At 37.6% G+C, this 16,509-nt stretch overlaps 2 protein-coding genes across 7 annotated transcripts; one reads left to right on the top strand and one right to left on the bottom strand.

Annotated features, from left to right (window-relative positions):
* Nucleotides 1-269: 269 nt before the first annotated feature.
* Nucleotides 270-1,881, top strand: LOC105276893 (signal recognition particle 9 kDa protein). Its single transcript, XM_011334885.3, has 3 exons — nucleotides 270-516; nucleotides 1,288-1,356; nucleotides 1,460-1,881. The coding sequence occupies exons 1-3, from the start codon at nucleotides 445-447 to the stop codon at nucleotides 1,553-1,555; spliced, it is 237 nt and encodes a 78-aa protein (XP_011333187.1). The 5' UTR covers nucleotides 270-444; the 3' UTR covers nucleotides 1,556-1,881.
* Nucleotides 1,625-15,491, bottom strand: LOC105276899 (band 4.1-like protein 4). Of its 6 annotated transcripts, none has more exons than XM_020030862.2 (16): nucleotides 14,935-15,491; nucleotides 12,127-12,316; nucleotides 9,009-9,113; nucleotides 8,680-8,819; nucleotides 7,873-7,970; nucleotides 6,525-6,645; nucleotides 6,058-6,145; nucleotides 5,850-5,966; nucleotides 5,094-5,597; nucleotides 4,570-4,784; nucleotides 4,141-4,219; nucleotides 3,980-4,065; nucleotides 3,454-3,609; nucleotides 2,346-2,616; nucleotides 2,080-2,183; nucleotides 1,625-1,828 (listed from the first exon to the last, which is right to left on the bottom strand). In XM_020030862.2, exons 2-16 carry the CDS (start codon nucleotides 12,238-12,240, stop codon nucleotides 1,792-1,794), a joined length of 2,235 nt encoding a protein of 744 aa, XP_019886421.1. In that variant the 5' UTR covers nucleotides 12,241-12,316; nucleotides 14,935-15,491; the 3' UTR covers nucleotides 1,625-1,791. The 6 variants fall into 6 exon arrangements, with proteins under 6 accessions (XP_019886421.1, XP_011333239.1, XP_011333228.1 ...); XM_011334937.3 differs by having other exon boundaries at nucleotides 2,080-2,186; nucleotides 4,141-4,216; nucleotides 14,935-15,490; XM_011334926.3 differs by having other exon boundaries at nucleotides 2,080-2,186; nucleotides 14,935-15,484.
* Between the last annotated feature and the right edge of the window lie 1,018 nt (nucleotides 15,492-16,509).

Here is a 16,509-nt window from a genome sequence, read left to right as displayed (position 1 = left end):
TTTTTTGATAGAGTTACTTGATATATGTAGTATTTCGTAAATCGTAGTTCAATGTATGTACATACATACATGTATGCATTCTGTGTATAATATATAATACAATGTTGGTTCGGAAACTTCACATTGCTGTTAAACCTGTTAAACACACTTCTCAATTTCCAGTTTCTAAATTTACAGTTCAACTTTCATCGAAAGAATTTTCTCACCTGTAATATCCAGCAGGTGGTACTACGTTAATGTTTCCGCATGTTTCCGGGAGACAAACTGTCAGATAGCGCTACCAACGTTAGCACACTTGTCCAGTCAAAGCTGCGGATATCCACGTATTGTCACAATTTTACGAGTGTATTTTAACGTTTTAACGTTTGAGGTTATTAATACTTTAGTAATTCACGTGTATTACGTGTGTTCTCTTTGCGCAGAGAAATTACACTTCGTGAAATAATGACATATCTAAGTTCGTGGGAAGAATTCGAGAAAGGTGCTGAGAGGTTATATCTACAGGATCCGATCAATGTACGTTTTATGAAATCATGTCAGGTTTTTTTATTATTATATACTGCTTAGTACTGTGTATTTTGATAATAGTAACGTTTTTCAAATTAAATAATTTGCTATTCAGACCGCGATAATATGCATGAAAAGAAATCTTCGTACCATAGTTTGGACATTGAACGTTTTAATTGCAGCAATGTTATTCGTACTAACTTTACGTGTCATTAAATATTAATTCGTTAAATCTGTAATAAATTATTTACTATCAACGTTACAAATTAATTGGCATAAACTACATGAATGTACAAGTATGCATGAGCAAATCAAATATTGAAGGAACATTACAGAATCTTAAAAAATATATTTTTTACATGACATATGTATATATATTTAGCTATGAATATATATTATAAAATATATTAACATCTTATTACAATTTATTGTTTTTCTAGAAGTTTTCTTTATAATGAATAATTATTAAATTTTTGAAAAAACAACGAATTTTGTATAAAATGTTCAATTACATTAGCAATGAAAAATTATATTGTTAAGAATTTAAATTATATTTGTTGTTGTATAACATAAATAGAAAATGTTTAAATGTCACACAGATGATCATTTTTAAACTCGTTACTTTCTAGTAATCGCTTGTATTGTAAAAATAACAGAGAAAAAGATAAATTGTGTACCATATGGTACACAGGACCGCGTGAATGCAACATGAATGGTTATGGATCGAATAATTCCTTATGCGATACATTATATTAACACTATATCCTTCTATTGTTTTAGACCCGATATACAATGAAATATTGTCACAATAAAGGAGTCCTATGTTTGAAGTTAACGGACAATCGACGGGTAAGCTACTTGAAAACATGCTATCGTCAATGAATGTATCTTTTAAATTTCATCTTGTGAGGGAGAGAAATACAATGTTATTAATAATTAAAATTTTTTGCAGTGTCTTCAATATAGAACAGAAATAGCTCAAGATTTAAAGAAAATGGAAAAATTTATAGGCAATCTCATGAGACATATGGCATCGAAGGATAGTTAGATAAGCAAATTTTTATATATATACACACACACACACACGTACACACAAGGGAATGTGTCTTTACCATGAGCGTGTAAAGCATATTTTTATTCATCAAAGTTTGTTTTTCATCTGATAAGATTCAACAAGTGCATAGTGCACAGTTCGTGGATGTTAATTTTGTTAAAGGTATGAAAACTTTCTTTAAATACACAGCGTATGAATATAAAACTTTATTTCGTATTAAAGGTGTACGATTATTTCGGGTGGTTCCGCTGCCTCCTTGTTAAGGTACTGAAACAATCCCAATTATCATATAAATTAAATCAAGCATTACTTTCTGAAAATATAATTAATCTCTTTCAATATTAATGCGACTATTCTATTACCTATTGAATATATATATTATATATGACGAACATGATACAAATAAATGCAATATTAGTTATAAAATCGCAGTTTCGCATTTTCGGCTTGACAAGACTGCGACTTTATTCAATATTTGAGTGAAAAAAGCAATGAGGACAAGAAAGATGAGTACTTACGATATAATTGGCTGAAGAACAGCATCCAGAGTAGTGTCGAGAGGAGGGGAGATTTCCTGATTTGATGGCAGTTCATAACATACCTCTCCGCCTACTTGCAATTGCTTCTATAGCAAACAAAACTGGCATTTACTATTCTACTGTTTGGAGAACAATATTTCATACTACGTTATCTTAATCAAACGAAGCGACATGATGCTCGATTATTGCGTCTCAAAACATATATCAAATTGCGAGAATAAATGAAGGTACAAGTGAACACGTACTACGTGAATAGGTTTATTGCTGTCGGCAGAGCTTGAGCAGCAACTTGAAAAATCCTGCGGCGTGCTTTCCCCGAGTCCACTGTCCACGTAATTGCCTACTGACACTCTCTTGTTAGGAGCGTAATAAAAATCCCTCTTCGTACTATATTCGTTTCGTGCCCCTGGGAGTTTTGCCTCGATTCGATTGGACGTTGTTGACATCAAGTTATAACTGCCGTCACAATGACGCCGCACGACTCTTCTTTCCCTTTTGCCGATGGATCCGACAGTTCTGAAAGGGAATCCTTGACAGTCTGGCACCTCAGTTGTTTTAATAACCACCAGGTCCACATTGTAGATCCGATTCTTTCGACCGAAACGTGCTTCATTCTTTTTTTTTCTCTTCTCTCGTTTTAGTAGATACAGTTAATATACATAGATTGTCTATTGGTCTCACGATGCACACGTAATCAAATGTGATAATATCAGTTCAAACACAGGCTCCGCTAATGCATTCGCTTTTCTGTTAACCGCATTGTGGCGCAAATTTTAAAGCATAACTTTTCGAAAATTGCCAAAAAGTGCACAAGATGTGCCAGGTGTAGGGGAATCAAATGGGATACACGAGGAACGTCACAAGGGAGACTCAAAACACACGAACTATCCTGAGTCTCGAACGTTGACATCATCCATCCTCCCAGATACCAATATTTATTACATAAATACACGACGCATACCATACAATATGTATAATGCATGAAAAATAAAAACACACGAACAGTAATTACGATCCCAGAATGAAGGCGATCGGCACGTATCGCCTTTGAAATTCCATGGAACACAGCCAGAAGCGAGTGAGTGCCAGCTAGGTTGTAAAAATAAACAGGTGCGACAAGCAAGTTAATTTCACTTGTTTATTTAGAAGTTCATCATGCTTCAAATAAATAATAGGGGCATGCTTAAAAAGTAGACGTTACACACATGCTCGAAATAAATAAAAAAAAAATACATGCAAAGGAAAATTGGGGCGGGGGGGGGAGGTAACTAAACAATGACTACAGATCCCGTCTCATCCTCCAATTGTGGAGGATGGTTGTGAAGATTGCAGGCCGTCTTGAGATCATCGTACCTAGGCAGGGACGATGAGTCTGTGTCGTTCAATCGAGAATTATTAGATTGTAAGGAAGATTGCTGTACAGACTGCGACTGTACTACCGTATAGGATATTTCTCGGCGTTGCTGCTCGCTCATCCCACTAGTATCGACTAGGCCAAATTCCAAGTGTCTGAAAAAATATGTCGTACATACTTTTAACGTTTATCGCACGAAACATTTCGGTAAATTCGTATTTTTATCAGTTAATATAAACGTTTGATAATAATACTTATCAAGCATGAATGTCTTTGCTTCTTTACGAAAAATATTAGGCGTTGTTTTTTGCATGTTACATTTAATTTTATGTTTATCTAGAAATGAAACTTTATCACCCAGCAAATTCTGACTGAAAATTTAGCTTTCACGTAAGAAAGAAAACTTATAAATTCCACAGCCTGTGAATAAGCTTGTTAACTATTATATAATAAAATTATTATATTGTAATATTTGTAATATCTTATATGCGATATATATATATATATATATATATAAATATATACTTTCGAAGTTCATCCGGTAATGGCTGCTTTTGAGAAGGACTTCGATGTCTGCTTCTGTGTCTTCTTCTAGGCTCCGTGTGACTTACCTACATTTGATCAAATATTATAAACAAAGTCACTCTTATGCTGGTACAAATCAAGTAATCATTTACGATACTTACGATAGCTTTTTGCACGCCTTCCCCTTTTCGCTTTTGCGCTTCTCTCCATTGCGGTTCCGAATCTACCAACTCGGGTCTACTGCAAAAGACATAAGACAAATTAAATTCGATTGGCACTGATCAATCTATTTTATCTTGCGAAAGGGTCAAAGAATATATATATAATAAATTATCACGTTAGAAAGAGGCGTTTTATTTGTGCATGAAATAGTATAGTTACGTTAGCAAGGGTCAGTGAACTCCGTCGTTGGTGGGAACAGGGCTCATTATCATCAAATTGCTTTAATTACACGCCGTTGCTCACGAGGGATCCCGATTTGAATTAATCACAAAGGTTATACCTCACTCGTGAAACAATTATGAGAGCGCGAGATATTATCGCGGTGGGAACGAGCGTAGCGCGCAACTAAGGTCAACACGTGAACGTACCTAGAGGAGCGGGAATTTCTATGTTTTCTACGATGTTTTCGATGGCCGGATCTCGTATCCGAGCCCCTCGAAAGTTCCGACTCGCAATCGGAGTGTCTGCTGTGTCGACGGTGACTATGACTATGACTTCTTCTGCGGTGACCACCACGACTGTGGCTATCTCCCGAACTTTGACTCTCCACTGAACTGCTCCGACGTTGAAGTCTACTTAACAGCTTGTTAAAAAAAAACAAATAATGTGTTTTTAATAAATAATTAAAATGTAGAAATTTAGAATGCAATGTGTGATAGTGATATATTGTATAGCAAACTTAATCCATCGACAGAGTGAAACGGTTCTTTCATTACATTAATTTAATTCAATACTTTAAATTTTTAAATCATTTTTTATTCAATTCTTAGTTATTATATTTTTGTTTCTGTGCGCGGCGTAGATGTCACGGTGGGCTCTGCGATGGATTAAGTCTAGTCATTGCAAACTTAATAAATAACGTGCGTGTGTTTTTATATATGTATCAACTAACTGCCGGAGCCGTTCCCACAGAGCGAACGGAACGAGGACTAGACGAGGTGTAAAGACCACGAGGCTGACTTTGTGTCCACGGTGCGCTTCTCGTGCTTCTCGGACTCGAGTTGTTCACCTGCCTTTGCGTATTGCACAAAATGTTGTTGCCACCTGGATTGTTGCCTGAGTTCGAGATCACCGTGACAGGCGTTTCAACGAACGAACCAACCATTTCTTGACCCTCTACAACTCGTCTTTGCGCCCTCCGACTGGGGGTCCTTTGAAATGGTGGCGGATTTCGTCTGATAACCGCATGTTTCTCCAAAGTGGATGGTGGACTGTACGAATGAAAACGAGAGTATGGACTGAGAGGTGGTGGACCGGTTGCCATCAGACGGAAAAAAGCTTGATGCTCCAAGCAACATTTCCAAAGGTGACGGCAAGCTCCTTTCGATGGTGTCTCGAAACCGTGCGTCCTCTCTTCGGAATTCTTTTCGCTCACTTTCAGCATAAAATACCTGCCCTGGAAGTAGGCTTAGTTCATTTCGATATATCATGAAATGCAGGAAAGATACAAAAAGAAAGGCAAACACTCAACATCGTTACATTTCTATTAAATGCTTAAAAATGTATAATACATTCTTGAGCGTTTTATTTTTAAGCTACAGTCATTTTTCAAGTTCATGCTGAATATTTAAGAAAGAAAAGAATACAAACAATGAGTTAACAACATAGAGATATAGAAAATATACAACAAAAGAGATAAAGATTATACCTTGTAATAAATTTTATTGATTCGAGGCCAGTAATAATTCCCTACTTTAGTCTTATTGCGTAGTAGAATTATTCCGCTTGGTGTTAAACCCAGGAAGTATTCCACACTATCCTCGCCCTATCAATGATTATCATAAAGATTTTGCAGGATTAAATCAAGTAATCTAATCCTATCGAGTAATGTCGATAGCAATAACTTGTCTACGTACCAATACAGGATGCAAATCTACGCCATACATTTCCAACCACTTTACTTTGTCCAAGTAGTTTAGTTCCGCTGCTGACGGTAATTGTCCTCTGAAAAAAATATACGAATATATTAATCCAGAAGTTATATCAGTTTGACATCCACGTATTGCTATCTACATTGAACTTTTTTGTGATTCTATTGATGAAAATATTAATTTTGCGCTATTATATTTTTTATTTGCCATTATTAAGGTATAATTTCTACGGAAAAGTTTCTACGAACTTTTTAAAATTTTATACGCGTTTTATTACATTGATATTTCTTCGGTTAACATAAGAATCGAGATATTAACATTCTATCAACAAAGGGGCAACGAAATATAAACTCGCGGACAGCATTGCTTATAATGTAAGCCCGCTGATGCTCGCGGCCGTCAGATAGTTTTAACGCACGCTATCTGAATGCTAAACATTACGATCAACATACATAAGAGTTTTATGGATTTCTACTATGCGATTTTCCAGTTCTGTCGTTTGATTGGCAAGAAACCGAAATTCGGTGACGTATCCAGGCGAGTGTCGTCTAGGATCATAATCGCCAAGTTCCGCTGAAAAAAGAACACATTATCAAACATCGAACATACAGGAAATATATTTTTAATCATAAATTTTTACATGGTGTACGTCAATCCGAATCCAGAAGAGCCGAATCAAGACATTGTTCACCGGTTTCTTCGATTCGAAAGGAATGCACAAGGAATTTATACCGGAAGGTCAAACGTGAACGCTGATTATTATTTGGATGTTCTGAATCGTTTATGGAACAGGATTCTTCGAGTTCGACCTGAATATCGAGAGCAGGGCTCTCGGTCGCTTCTGCATGATAATGCATCGGCGCACAAATTCCTGTACGCGATTTCTTCGGCCAGAAAAGGCGTCACAGTGCTTGAACACTCCCTGTATTCGCGTGATTTCGTGTGATTTCTGGTTATTCCCAAAGCCGAAGTTGGCGATGAAAGGAAAGCGTTCACGACACCATTCAAGACTTTCAAACGCGCTTCGATTGCGATTTTGAAAGCGATTCCAAAAACAAGAGTGCAGTGACTGCTCCGAAAAATTTTTTAATCGCTTTTTAGGTGGCGCGCAGTCGCCAAACACCATCGTATCCGATGTGATCTGCGTAAAATTATATATCCCGGCTTTTTAATGAACTTTACTTATTTAGTAATGTTGAATGGTCCATCTACATTCTGATCAACCACTATAAAAAAAAGAGAGAGACTTGTCCACGTCCCCCCTCTCATTCTATTTTTTGGTATGTCTGCCTTTCTCTCTCGCACGCGCTGTACTCTCCCCGTCTTTTCCCGTCTATGCGCGCGTTATCGTTGAATACGGACATTCACTTCGCCTCTTTTGACAGCGATGAGACGCAAACACGGGCGTATTTTAGTTTGCTTTCCTCTTTTCTATCTGTACGAATCTCTTTGAACCTCTCCATCAGATAACTAACCGGCGTATCTGTTTGCTCGCATTTTCTTGCATTGCTATACATGTATAGTGTATGTGTATATATGTGAAAGAAAGTAGCCTGAAATGGCACGTGCTTCTCAAAACTAGACTATTTCAATTATTTCAAATTTAATTACAATATATTTACGATATATTTACATCGCTATCAGCTTGTAGTGAGATGATTACTAATAAAGTGCGATATTATGAGTGCTGAAATTATATGTTGATATCTTTAATAAATTATCTTCAATAGTGCACAAGAGATAATAACGACATGCATCTGATATATATTGCTTCTTGATATAAAGAATAGCATCTCTTACATTGGACAACGTAAGCTCCTAATTCCGCAGCTAAATCGAAGGATACAGGTAGTCTCCCTTGCAGAATATCTTGCTTTATTTGTAGAAAAAATTGGTATCTGTGGAACAAAAAACAGTACCGCTCATACTTTATTTTATCATAACAGTGATTCTGAAATGTGTACAGATTAGAGTCGAATATCAAGCGATGCATAATGTATTGATTTTTATACACCAATGTTTTATCATAGAATATGTGCGAGAATGAATATATCAAAATGGATTGGTATCGCGTGGTACCAGTATGATAGCAACGCACGAGTGAGGAACGCCGCGAAATGCTGGCATGTGTACATATGTATGTAAAACGCGCTTCAACAAATTCGACGCACGTGAAATTCTCGTGCGTCCGCGATGTACCGTGATGTCCCTGGAATTTCCTGGAATTTCGAGACAGTCAACGTGAAAGATCGTTTACACGTTAGAATTTAACATGGAGTAAAGAAGTCGTTCATTATATTCGCGTGTCGTGCGTGTTGAAACAAACGTTTGCAATATTTTTCAATTTTCCAATATTGCCTCTGATGATTTAGATTGATCTAGATATAGTTGTATCTAAGGAAACTAGAAAGATTACTATCGAGACGATATTTTATACTCATAAATATTTAACGCTTTAAAGAACTTTTTAAAGACGTCCTACGAACAATTTCTACAGAAATAAAACAAATTAGGTGTCAGCGCGAAGATGCTTTTGAATAAGATTTTGAAAAGAGTCACGTTGAAACGGAAGTATACGTCTTATTAAACAGAAACAAACAAATATACCTGGTAATCTCTTCGATAAGTTTGCACGGATCTGCTGCATAGAATTTGACTCCGAAGTAAAGAGTATGAACATCCGATCCAGGATCTCCTTTAAGTATCTTCAATTGTTTACCGAGCTTTTTGCTTTGATCGAGCCATTGCTAAAAAGCGTATCTATATAATTATTCAATTATATACATTTCCATTTTAATACTAAAATTTTTACACCTAATAAACGCGAAACGTAATATCGGTCCTTGACTTTAAATGAAGTTATTAAAATTAAAAGAACATAATAACATACATAAAATTTGTATAAAAAATTGTAAATGGAATAGATTATATCCTACCGTCTGATTTCCATGATCAAGATAGCGTAACCCGAAATAAGAAGTTTCCAATAAGTTAAGATGCTTAAATACTCTATCCAATAATTCTTGCCCTAGATTCGAGCTCTGGAAAAATATATATATTTTACATATCACACCAATCTTAAATACAAATTTTATACACAGATGATGTTCCAAAACTAGCGTTAATAATTAAAGACATATTACATGGAACATTTCCTATTCTTAATGATATTCGTATGGATTAATGATGCGATCGCAAATCGTAACGTAAATCCATCCTGAAAATAATTAACAGAACTTGTAGATATGTAAATGTCTTTTATCATTTTAATTTTCATTGTAATTTTACCTATACTTTAACGATGTAAAGAATATAGATCAACACTTAGTAAAAGTATTTAGTACACTTAGTAAAATACTTAGTAAAGCAAAATAATTTTCCTTTCTCCCTCACTCTCTCTCTCATCTCATCGCAATTCGTTTATAAGAAACTCGGCATAGCAAGAACCAAGAGGTAAAGTTTACGTTGAATAAAAGAAAAAATAAAATATGCGAAATACATGCACCTAGCATAACGAAAGTGGCAGACAATTAAGTATAGCAAGAAATTGCGCCAAAGAGGTAGAAGAAACGGAAGAAGAAGGAGAAAAAAACGAAAGACCTCGGTCTTTTTCTTTCGCCTAAGGCCTAGAAGAGCGGAGTATAGGTTCAGGAGATGGATAATCATCTTCAACTTGCGTGTTCCAAACGATTCTTCTTTTTTAAGCAACTTCTTTCTTTCTTTTCTTCTCTGCCTGTCGGTTATTCCAGCAATTATTTCTTTTCTTAAATATTCTTTTCATTTTTTATAAACAGTGTAATTTAAACATTTATACGTTAATTTTTTCTGCTTCTTTGGAGAAATCGAAACACCGCAATATTGATTAGTTCTGTATAGCAGCTTTATGATCACTTTCAAAATAAAATTGTTTCCAATAAATCGTTGAAGCTGCCAGATTTTGAACAATGAACAATGAATTCGGTTTCATTGTGAGAAATGCAAAAACATAAATTGAAAAGAATGGAAAATATTCTACAAAAGATAGAAACGTGGAATATATACTCCATGAAAGTAAAAATGCGCGCTATGTCCTTGACTAAAGATACAATACAAAGAAAGAGAAGAATGAACAGCGAGCGAGTCAGCGACGGCAACTAGCCAATGTCGCTGTTCTGTATCGAAAATTCGTCCCTGCTTTTATATATCGTGGCTAGGTACAGCAATGTAAATGGAAAGTACCAATGTTCGTGAAAGAGGAAAAGAGGAAAGAACTTTTTGCTGGAGAGCTGCCCATAGTCGACGTTAAATGCTAATTAGATGATATCAAAGCGAAGGAAGATACTTGGAGAGGCGGAAACAAGTGCCTTGAATTTTACTTTCTTGTCTCGGTGATTTCGGTTATCGTGAGATATTAATAACTCGCAAGTTTTGTTGAGAATGCAAATCTGCCGCAAACATGCATCACGGCATGCGTATTGCAAGTCTTTTCTCGAAGGATTTATGTCTTCCTGATTTGCATTGTAGATACATTGTAGGATGTCGAATAAACGCGTGTACGTAAGCGTGGACGTAATTCTTTCAGAAAATTCCAATCTCTCCGTTTCCGCAGTTGCATGAAATATTCTTCACGTGCGTTCACAGACCCGACGCTTCACGTTAATTTGAAATTGCGCCACGCTGACGCACCAGGACGACGTCTGATTTTACCGGAAGAAGAGTTTATCCAGTCTCATTATCTTGACGCATGATCATTCTTTCGCGCTGTTACGCTGCAGTTACGGGAGACTGGTTCTACGACTAGGTATAAAATCGAGAAGATATGAACCTGAATACCAGTACACCGATAGCGAAACATTGCTTATAAATATATCGCATTTGCTTATCAACAATCGTTTACTATTCTACGATTCTTGATTATGTAAATTTTCAATATTGCGGAAACCATTTTTTTCTTATTACAAATGAACATGCGTACGTTTTGAAATGTTTTCACGAAAGAGAAGCGATATTGGCTTGTAATTAATTTCGTAAGTTTTGTTTTCTTTCAAATGTAATTCTTTTATACAAAACTTAGTATTATTTTATGGAATATATTTGCTAAAAGGATATCATGTAATTATCTGTATGCCATAGAGTACTTGAATAATAAAAGATTAAGAGAGAGAGAGAGAGAAGAAAGGAAGAATGAAATTATCTTGCTAATGTAAATTAGTAGAAGCCATCTACGAACATTTCGAAGCTTTTCGCGATCCTCCATAATCAATGCGGATTATTCTGGCGGACGAATTCTTTCCTCGGGGAACAATCTTCTCGTTCGCTCTTAACGCTCGACTGATTTTCGGTTTACGTAAAGGCTTACGGGCGTTGCACGTATGGACACACGGTGAGGGATTCGTGCGCGGGATGCTTATACAGGCGCGGAATGTTAATCGACAAAATGAGCTAGACGATGAAGGAAGCCGGAGAATTGTAAGATAGAGGAAGAGGGCCGATTCCGAGAGAAAGAAAGGAAAAAGAAAAAGAGAACGGATACAGGCCGAGGAGACGCGAGAATTAGTGTGCGGAGGAGGTACGGCATGCCCGCACGGTGGCCCCACCACCAATTTTGGTATATCGTCTAATAACAGAGAAGACCGAAGAAATTCCGGGTACTCCCGTGATATGTACGTGCCTTCTCGTGCGGAGCCGCACAGTCGGCCATAACCCACCGTAGCCGGCGGGCACCACCGTGAGGAGCGTCCGGGGCACCGAAACGACCGTCTAGAAACGAGCTGGGAAAGAAAATGCTATTAATTCACTAAATTATAACTCTGCGTCGCGTGCGATACGCGCTCAAATTACGGCAACGTGTACGGCGCCCGACACTCATCCGTACGTAACGATAATGCGAGAATATCAGTTTTCTCTACGGAATGACTTTGCGAGGAATCGCAGTCACCTAGACCCGCTACAGGATACACCCAAAATCATGGAATCAGAGATGAGAGAGTAGAGGAGTAGAACGGCAGGCACTCCGAAACGCTTTCGCCTCAAGAAAAGCCCTTAAGAAGTTGCCGAGGAAACAAAACGACTCACCAAAACGTCCTGCAGTAATTCATGCTCGTCCAGAAGTATCACTTTGCAGTGCAAAAGACGAGGCCTGTTGCTCCTGGTCGGTCTAAGTCCAGGGCACAGCCACTCCACCACCATCGCTCTCTTATTTCCTTGATTTCTTTACGTATTACCTGGCCTGCACGTTCAGCCGCTCAATGCGTCTGCGTTCATTCTGAAATCGTGCAAGGAGCATTCTTGGATGAGATCAGAATTGGTACTAGCAACGACTTTGAGGCCACCGAGATTCGCGATCGACAGGAGAATTGAGCACGACGGACGGAGAGAGAGAGAGCGCTTTCAAAAATCAGTTCCTCCGTGAGCGAGCATATAATTACGCGATCGAAAATCTCGAGACAATTTTTCGTGCGCCGTTGCTCGAAACCACATCCACGGAATATCAATATGTATTATAAATAGCGGTAATCTGCGCGATGTTATTCGCTTTTACCGTTACGTTATAGTTGCCGTTTGCGTCGAACGATCCGCAATAGGCGCGGACTAGTCCGCCGGTCGACCAGCCAACAGCAATCGAATAATATAACCGACACCCGATCATTTGCAGGCGCGTCAGTAACCGGGATTATTCGGGACGTAGCCACGTTGCCGGCGAACAACGAGAATTCAAGCATATCTTTGTCCTCGCGTACGCGCGCTTGAAAAATGTCTGTACAATGTGGCCCAAGTGGCGAGTGCCATTGAACCCGAACGAGCGGGAGCGTAGTCCGTGGAACAGGTTTCGAATCCAGAACCTTTCAATTGCACTTGATAGAGAAAAGATGATAGAAATTATTCAATTTCGGTGAAAGAAAGTTTGCAACTAATGCGGACTATACAGGGTGTCCCGGGTTTTAACCGACAAACTGCGGGAGCATATTCTACTAGTGGAAATAAGAAAAAATTCTTATATCGAGTTTGCTTAGAAATGCTTCATTACAAAGTTATAAACCAATATTGAAAAGAAATATCAGATAAGTAACAACGGAATTTTTCACAAAAATAAAAATTATCTACGCAATGATTTAGTGACGCATTTCAAAATGTTGTCCTTGCGCATCGATACAAGCTAGACGTCGACGTAGTACAGAATTTGTTACGGTACGACATTCCTGAAAATTTTGTTGCATCTCGGTAACTGAATTAGTAATTCGTTGCTTTAAATCTATCTGGTACTCTCCCGTTAGGAAATCTACGTTGATACTCTCGTACGGCAGCTCGTGCATTTCCGTCACAGAATCCGTACACGAAATGAATATCGGTGTATTCCTCATTTGAAAACACTTTTGGCATTCTGATAGTAATTGCTAGTTGACACGACGATTGAAATCTAACGGCTACTGTTGTGAAAGTAACAATCATACTGAATCGTTTCAACATAGTGAACATGAATACACGTGAATACACGTAACATAAACATCTTCGACCTTCCAAATTCTGCACTATGTTCCGTCGTTACTTATCTCATATTTCTTTTCAATTTTGGTTTATAACTTTGTAATAAAGCATTTCTAAGCAAACTCGACATAAGAATTTTTTCTTATTTCCACTAGTAGAATATGCTCCCGCAGTTTGTCGGTTAAAACCCGGGACACCCTGTATATATCGCCTCATGATTCTTTCGTGTCCTTCTGACTTGAGCTGACATAAGAAGTGAACTGACGTTCAGCGATTCAGCGTGATCGAAGTGTCTCGTCTGTTATTGCTCATTCGTAAAAACGTATTATTTGACGCGGCGAGAATGTATTTTCGATACGGTGGTGGCATTCAACAAAATATATATTTTAATTATTGCATTGCTAGTTTGGTCACCAGATAAACAGGAGTTGTTATTTACTGCGGCGAATTAAAGAAGTTATTGAATTATATATATTTTAATTTCGACCGTTCTTTCTCTTGCTTGCCTTCTTTCTTGTATTACTCTTTTACATCTTTTATTTAAGCGTTCGTAAGTACATTCGTTGCCATTAACGATCGATTTGCATGGAAATTCGCACGGCACTCGACATTCCATTACTTATCATAGGTGTCCACGTGGAATGCACGCAGGAATTAAAAATGTAGCTAAGTGGTTTTCCAACTCATTCACTTTTTCCTGGGCGACGTTCCAACGACATCATTTAATTAGTGCGCATTTTACGTTAAGCGTGCGAAAAATGCGTGCGTCAAGTAACGCATTCGTTATGCTCTTAGCATGGCTCTATTCTTTTTTTTTGTATGGATGATTAAAAGAAACAATATTAATAATAACATTTTATGTTAATAAAATATATATCTTACAATGTATGAATATACATACATATACATTTATATATTGGTTCCAGGAACTAAAAAGACCAAAAAGATGATAAAAAAACGTTAATCCGAAAATCATTGTAATAATTAACCATTTTTATTGTATAATCATAATTCTTTTCAATTATTATACCTTTGTTTTTTATTGCATTCTGCATTATATTACAAATTGCATAAGAAACTATATGTATATTTAATAACAAATACTTGTATGCACAGAATTCGAATTCGCGAATTAGTTTTATATAAGTAATATTATAATTTCATAATCACAAACACTTTTAGATACTTTAGTTTTGATTAAATCCATTTTAACTTAATACACTTCAATACGACGCGAATAACTATTACGAAAACTAACTTATTACATTATAACGACATTATTTCTTGCATACCAAAATATTCCATTTACATGCATTGATACATAAAATAAGACATCGCAGATTGACAATGCAATCGTAGAGAAAAAACCAAGAAGTTTCTAAGCATTCAAATACGCACCTCCGATACGATCAATTATGTATGCCGAATTGTTGTAGCCTCGATAGAATCGCCCGACACTTGTGGCACTTCCGGTACCAAACTTGGAGCTCGACTTGGACGGATCGGGATTGCCTTACGTCGCGTCGCGTATCTCGCTGAATTTCGTTAGCCTGTCGAGTGCATACGCACGTCCGTACGCGCGACCGGCGAATCCGCCACCCGTGAACACTTGCGTATCACTCGGTACGCGTACGCGCAAGACGATCGACACGAAGTCGTCGACCAAGTTCTCCAGCGCACGTACACCGAGACATGTCGGATAGTTTATCAGCCTGATCGTCGATCGCTCATCCAGAGCGAGTTGTTTCTCGAAAAATTTAAAGCCGATCCGCGGACGTGGGCGCGGCGCGCGTCGGCACGGTCGCGACGATCGCGGTGAAGACAGGCTCGCGATTGACAATCCCGCGGATTTCAACGAGGCGCATCGCGCGGCGCGTCAGGGATGGACGCGAGTTTTCAAGTTATGTGGCGCGATGCGACGAGCGCGACGCGCGACGAGGGGAGACGAGGTAGTACGAATCGAGCCGAGTCCAGACGAGGCGAGGCGATGCGGCTGAACGATTTGCGGCGCCGCACACCGGAGCGGCCGCGATCGCTCGCGATGCGCGGAGAAGGAAAAAGGAAAGGTGAAAAAGGACGAAACCTTTGACCATGTACCTATGGACTGCTAATGGGCAGCCATTGTGCGATCCAAGATCTCAGCGCCACCAGGTACCAACGGCCAAACCAAGAACTAATAATCATATATTTCGTGAACATTGTTTTAAGAATATAATATTCACATTCTCTTATACTGCAATATAAAACAAAATATTCATGGTCATTGTATTAATATGATTTTTTAAATGCTTTTTGAACAGTAAAATTGTTGCACTTTTCATGTTAAATTGCAAAATAACTTCAAATTCTTTTCTTACTTACAATAAAGCATTAGGTACGTGAGAATGTAGTACAATAAAGTATACTTGAAAGGAAAAAATTAAGAAAATAAAAACGTAATCTTAAGAGACTAGAAATCAGTTTTATTATACACTAGCATCCCCCGTCGCGCGGGCTTCGCCCGCGATATTGTGTGTAGAATTAAATAAAAACACATTTTACCCCTTCTCACCCGTTAGGGGTGGAATTTCGGAAAACCCACCCTTAGTGAGCACCTACGTACTAGTAGGAATATACCCTTAAAATTTCAAGTCGATAGATGCAGTGGTTCGGGCTGCACGTTGATGAGTCAGTGAGTGGTAGTTGGCTTATATATATATAGATTACACTTACTGCCCTTTGAACAAAATTAGTTTTGTAAAATCTTTACGGACATATTTTACATGTAAGTTACGTGTCAATTCTTTGCCAAACCAATATAACTTTATTTTTAAATAAAACTCTATTATTGTTTTTATCATTTTATGTTTGTGATTTTCTAATAAATCATTATCTAATACGTGCGCGTCAAAATTGGTAAAAAGATTTTGGACATTTATATTTCTTATTACGTGCAAAGTCATTCTTTGAAATGCGTGTTTTATTTTCTATTCT

This window comes from Ooceraea biroi, chromosome 6 (genome assembly GCF_003672135.1).
Source record: "Ooceraea biroi isolate clonal line C1 chromosome 6, Obir_v5.4, whole genome shotgun sequence".
Classification (NCBI taxonomy): domain Eukaryota; kingdom Metazoa; phylum Arthropoda; class Insecta; order Hymenoptera; family Formicidae; genus Ooceraea; species Ooceraea biroi.
The sequence above is the reverse complement of the archived record's forward strand: the minus strand, read 5'-3'. Positions and strand labels throughout refer to the sequence as shown.

Bases quoted from the DNA above. Each gene is read 5' to 3' on its own strand.
- LOC105276893 (XM_011334885.3), top strand. From the start codon at position 445: ATGACATATCTAAGTTCGTGGGAAGAATTCGAGAAAGGTGCTGAGAGG. The intron at 517-1,287 runs GTACGTTTTATG...CTATTGTTTTAG, and splicing joins ATCTACAGGATCCGATCAAT to ACCCGATATACAATGAAATA. The intron at 1,357-1,459 runs GTAAGCTACTTG...AATTTTTTGCAG, and splicing joins AGTTAACGGACAATCGACGG to TGTCTTCAATATAGAACAGA.
- LOC105276899 (XM_011334926.3), bottom strand. From the start codon at position 12,240: ATGGTGGTGGAGTGGCTGTGCCCTGGACTTAGACCGACCAGGAGCAAC. The intron at 8,820-9,008 runs GTAGGATATAAT...TACGCTTTTTAG, and splicing joins TTGATCATGGAAATCAGACG to CAATGGCTCGATCAAAGCAA. The intron at 6,646-7,872 runs GTAAGAGATGCT...TTCTTTTTTCAG, and splicing joins AGGAGCTTACGTTGTCCAAT to CGGAACTTGGCGATTATGAT.